Below are 5,522 nucleotides of genomic sequence, written 5' to 3'. Positions count from 1 at the left end.
GCTTTCTCCTATTCCAATAAAAACCACAAACAACAGAGTAAAAGATCCAGAGGTGGCACGATATCATCTGTGACAGGTGTTTTCTTTTCCTCACAAAAGCCCTCGGCATTACCAATAGAGAAAGGAGGGATTAAGTTTTGCGAGGTAAATCTCCAGGTTGTCTTTTACAACACTGATTTCCAATATTTTACCATTCCCAATATTTATCAGTAAAGACTCGTCTTTTTTTATTTAATCTCTTTTTTTTTTTTTTAATTTATTTTTGGCTGCGTTGGGTCTTCCTTGTTGTGCGCGGGCTTTCTCTAGTTGTGGCGAGCGGGGGCTACTCTTCGCTGCGGTGTGCGGCCTTCTCATTGCGGTGGCTTCTCTTGTTGCGGAGCACGGGCTCTAGGCGCGCGGGATCAGTAGTTGTGGCTCGTGGGCTCTAGAGCGCAGGCTCAGTAGTTGCGGCGCACGGGGCTTAGTTGCTCCGCGGCATGTGGGATCTTCCCAGACCAGGGCTCGAACCCGTGTGCCCTGCATTGGCAGGCGGATTCTTAACCACTGCGCCACCAGGGAAGCCCCAAGACTCGTCTTTTGTTATTTGTTGTTTTGAAGATTTTAATCTATCGCAATGTATTTACCCATAGCTGCAGGAGGGAATAGTGGGCATCCTGGGAGGAGGGCACGGGCGTGTGGGAGCACGGACCTGGCCCAGTCAGGCTCCGGCTTGGAGCTGCAGTGCCGGAAACATGTCTGACAGTTTTACAGCCCCAAGGTTTTATAGTTCTGCTGAGTACTTAGGCTATAGGAAACCCACAAGAGAAGGTCTCTACCACCCTAAACGTTAAAAAGCGTTTTTCAGATTCCATCAGAGCTAAGTTCGCAAGGTAAACTTAGGTGAACTTAGTGATAAGTCCCTCTGAAGAGAGACAAGTCACATACAACTGTTTCACCTTTGGCAGAGCATTGGTGGCAGAGCTGGCAACCATAAAACCTGGTTTGAAAATAATCAAATGAAATTTTAATGACTTCTTAAAGGACAAGTGCAGGTGAGCATCAAATGTATGATCCCTGGGAACCTCTGGCTGTGGGCGTGGGAGTCCTGCCTCCACCCGCCTCTCTCTCCCATGTGCCTCCACTGGGCTTTCATCGGAAACATTAAGGGGTATGTAAAACATCTGAGAGACAAAAATCAGTAATAATATAAAAGACTTGGACACTATCTTCAAACCACTGGATTCGATTTAGATTTTGAGAATTCCACACAACCATAGCAGAATATACATTACTTTCAAGTGCACACAGTATTCACCATCATTGAACATACTGTGGGCCAAAAACCAATTCTCAATAAAATTAAAATGGTTAATATATCACAGAAGTTGCTATTTGACCAAAATAGCATAACAGTATAAACTAAGAACACAAATATCTCGAAGGCCCCACATATAATATTAAGAAAGACATTTTTTAAAACAATGATTCAAGAAAAAAATTCACACAAAAAATTAGAAAATAATTTACACTGGGTGACAATGAAAGCACAGTGTATCAAAATATGTGAAGTGATGCTGAAGTAGTGCTTAGATGCCTAAAACTTTAAATGCCTGTATCAGAAGAGAAAGAAATTCTCAATCAATGGTGTAAGCTTAAACTTCAAGAAGTTAATAATAAAAAGCAATTTAAATCCAAAGTGATGGTATGGAAGCTAGAATACTAAAGTGACCCCCAGTGACTTGCGCCATTGTATAATACACTTCCATTGAGAGTAACTTGCTTCTAACTAATAGAATATGGCAAAGGTGATGAGATAGCATGCCTGCAATTATGCTGTCATATGGCTAAAGTGAAAATTTTTGTGGATATAATTAAGTTCCCTAAGTACTTAGCTTTAATTCGATCAAAGGAAGATTATCCTGGTGGTCTTGACTGAATCAGGGGAACCCCTGAAGAGAGAGTCTAGAATTCAGAGGCTATCTCACCTGCTCATCTTGAAAAACCAAGCAGCCATGTTGTGAACTGGCTAAGGGGAGGGGTGGCTTCTAGTTGCTAAGGAACTCAGTCCTGCCATCAAAAGGAACTGAATTCTTCCAACAACTTGAATAAAGTTGGAAAAGCATGCTGAACTTCAGTTAAGAGGAGCCTGGCTGATATTATGATTGTAGTGTTGTCATACACTGAACAAAGGACTGAGCTGGGCTTTAATCCTAAACCCAGCAATGTATGTATTGCCCTGCTTTACTATATCCTTGGGGACACTTACAGTTGCCTGAACATGCATACATTGCTGCTGGAAATGAAAAATGGTGCAGTCATGCAAAACTGCTATAGAGTTTCTTAAAGTGCTAAACATCAATTTACCATACAACTTAAGCCAACAGTTCCACCCAAGAGAAATGAAAGACACAGCTTCACACAAAGACTTACATGTAACACTTAATAGTGTTGACTCATAGCAACACTATTCATAATAATCAGGAAGTGGAAACAATCCAAATGTCCATAAGCTAGTGAATGGATAAACAAAATTTGGTATATTTGTAAAGTGGAATACAATTCGGCAATGAAAGGAATGAACTATTGATACAAACAGCAACATGGATGAGACTCAAGATAATTACTCTGAAAGAAAGAAGTCAGACAGAAATAAAGTGCATACAATTTTATTCCATTTATATAAATTATAGAAAATGAAAACGAATCTATAGTGGCAGAAAATGGATCACTTGGTGTCTGCAGATGAGGTGGTAGGGAGGTTTTTTTAATTAGTTGTGACGCTGTTTTCACAGGTGTATACATATACCAAAATATACCAAATTGAATACTTTAGGTATATGCAATTTAATCTTTATCAATTATACCCCAATGCAACTGTAAAAATGTGAATTAATTTCAAAAACTTACTCAATAGATGGCTAGTCATATGTGAATAAGCAAATAATAAAGTGTTGAAGGATGAAAAAAAATCCTGAACCATAGAAACAGCGACATAATAAACATACATTGTTTTATGCTGCTAAATTAATTACAGAGAAGGTATAAAAATAGTAGAGAAAATAAGTGACACCAAAAGGTAGTTGGAAAATATGAATAAATTTGATAAACTTCTGCTGAGGTTAATTAGTAACAAAAGGAGAAGAGATAAAAATTAAAAATAGCTGATGTACATGGGACTGCAATGTAGATCCTGTAGTAAATGGAAAATAAATATACATTAAGAATTTTATGCCCATAAATTTGATATCTTAGAGAAAGATAAATTTGTGAGTTAAAATCTACCAAATTTCAGTCATGAAGAAATAAATAAACTGAGTAGTTTTCTATCTTCTAAATATATTGAATTTATAGTTTAATTTCTTCCACAAAGAAAACTTCAGGTTCAAATGGTTTGAACCTGAAATCAACAAAATACCTAAAGAAAATTAGGAGAAATCAACAAAATACCTAAAGAAAAATAATGGCAATTCTACAACAATCATCCGGAAAACTGAGGAGGAGAAAACGTTCCCCATCTCATTTTACAGAATTACTCTGATACCAATACATGACAAAGCTATAAAAAAAATAGAAAACTGCAGGCAAATTTTCTTCAAGGAACTAAATGCAAATATTCTTAAGAGAATATTAATGAACTAAATCCATGTATATGTATATGTGTGTGTACGTGTGTATATGTACACATATCACATGATGAGCAAGATTACACCATGATTAACATTATATTTTGAGCAAGAAGAGTTTATTAGAGATATGGTTTGATATGTGAAAATTAATGCAATTCACTTTATGGACAGACTAAGAAGGAAAAACTGTATGATCTTCTCAATAGGTACAAAAAAAGCATTTGAAAAAATTCATTAGTTATAAAAGGAAAAAAAAGAACTTAAAAAAATTTAAAAACTAGGAACAGAAGGAAATTTCTTTAACTCAATAGGAAGCCATCTTTTTAAACCAATATAGCTAGCATCATACTAAATCATGAAGGAATGAAGCTGTCTAACTAAGATAAGAAAGAGAAAGAATACTCACTCTTACCAATTTTATTCTACCTGCTACTGGAGGTCCTAGTCAGGGAAACAAATAAAAGGAAAAAAAAAATAAAGAAAAATAAATAAAAGCTATAAAAATTGGAAAAGAAATAGTAAAGATCTGTTTGCAAACATGATAGCCTACAGAAAAGCCAAAGTCATTTATAAAAATGCTGCTGGAACTTTTTAAGGAAATTTGTAAGCTACTAGGGCAACATACAAAAATCAGATATATTTCTATATACTAACAACAAACCATAGGACATTTTAATTATAAAACAATTAATTTACAATAACATTAACAAATTGGAAATACTTAGGAATAAATTTAACAACAACAACAAAAAATGCCCAGTGACAACTAAAAAAAAAAATTGCTGAGAGAAATTATACAAATGGAGAGCTATATACCATATTCATGGATTGTAAGATTCAATAGTTTGAAAACATCACATCCCTCCAAATAGACCTATAGATGCCATATAATCCCAATTAAAATTTCAGCATGTTTTATAAAATATAACAAGATGATTCTGAAATTTTTATGGAAATGTAAAGGATCTAGAAGTGCCAAAACACTTCTGGAAAGAAAGAAGAAATGAACCACCTGATTTCAACATTTAATATAAAATTACTGGCTTTTTTCTTTCCCAGGCGGCTGCCGAAGATGGCGGAGGGACAGGTCCTGGTTCTCGATGGCTGAGGCCATCTCCTGGGCCGCCTGGCAGCCATCGTGGCTAAGCAGGTGCTTCTGGGTCGAAAGGTGGTGGTTGTGCACTGTGAGGGCATCAACATTTCTGGCAATTTCTATAGAAACAAGTTGAAGTACCTGGCATTCCTCCGCAAGCGGATGAACACCAACCCCTCCCGTGGCCCCTACCACTTCCGAGCCCCCAGCCGCATCTTCTGGCGGACAGTGCGAGGCATGCTGCCCCACAAGACCAAGCGAGGCCAGGCCGCTCGGGACCGCCTCAAGGTGTTTGATGGGATCCCGCCACCCTATGACAAGAAAAAGCGGATGGTGGTTCCTGCCACCCTCAAGGTTGTGCGTCTGAAGCCTACACGGAAGTTTGCCTACCTAGGGCGCCTGGCTCATGAGGTTGGCTGGAAGTACCAGGCAGTAACGGCTACACTGGAGGAGAAGAGAAAGGAGAAGGCCAAGATCCACTACCGGAAAAAGAAGCAGCTCATGAGGCTACGGAAGCAGGCCGAAAAGAACCTAGAGAAGACAATCGACCGATTCACAGAGGTCCTCAAGACCCACGGATTCTTAGTCTGAGCCCAATAAAATTGACCGTTTCTTCTTCATGCTTGGCCTGGCCTGCCCTTCCTCCATCGCCACCCTAGGATGTGGGGGACCCCCAGGGGCTGCCATCCAGGTGCCACAGGCAGCCTGGGGCTTAGAAGACTGGGTATAGCAAAGGGGCCTTAGCCACTGCTGTTTAAGAAAGGCCTTTTTAAAAGCGTAGACAGTTGTAAGGGCTGTGCAGGCAGAATTTGCCTGTGACCTAT

At 38.8% G+C, this 5,522-nt stretch overlaps 1 protein-coding gene across 1 annotated transcript; it reads left to right on the top strand.

The window, feature by feature from the left end:
- Positions 1-4,655: 4,655 nt before the first annotated feature.
- On the top strand, positions 4,656-5,318 carry LOC132347412 (large ribosomal subunit protein uL13-like). The gene has a single exon (XM_059893868.1). It carries the CDS (start codon positions 4,861-4,863, stop codon positions 5,287-5,289), a length of 429 nt encoding a protein of 142 aa, XP_059749851.1. The 5' UTR covers positions 4,656-4,860; the 3' UTR covers positions 5,290-5,318.
- The last annotated feature ends 204 nt before the right edge of the window (positions 5,319-5,522 follow it).

This window comes from Balaenoptera ricei, chromosome 14 (assembly GCF_028023285.1).
Source record: "Balaenoptera ricei isolate mBalRic1 chromosome 14, mBalRic1.hap2, whole genome shotgun sequence".
NCBI classification, from domain to species: Eukaryota; Metazoa; Chordata; class Mammalia; order Artiodactyla; family Balaenopteridae; genus Balaenoptera; species Balaenoptera ricei.
Note: the sequence above shows the minus strand (reverse complement) of the source record. Positions and strands in the feature narration are given on the sequence as shown.

What these genes read in the sequence shown, in the direction of transcription:
- LOC132347412 (XM_059893868.1), top strand. Translation starts at nt 4,861, where the DNA reads ATGAACACCAACCCCTCCCGTGGCCCCTACCACTTCCGAGCCCCCAGC.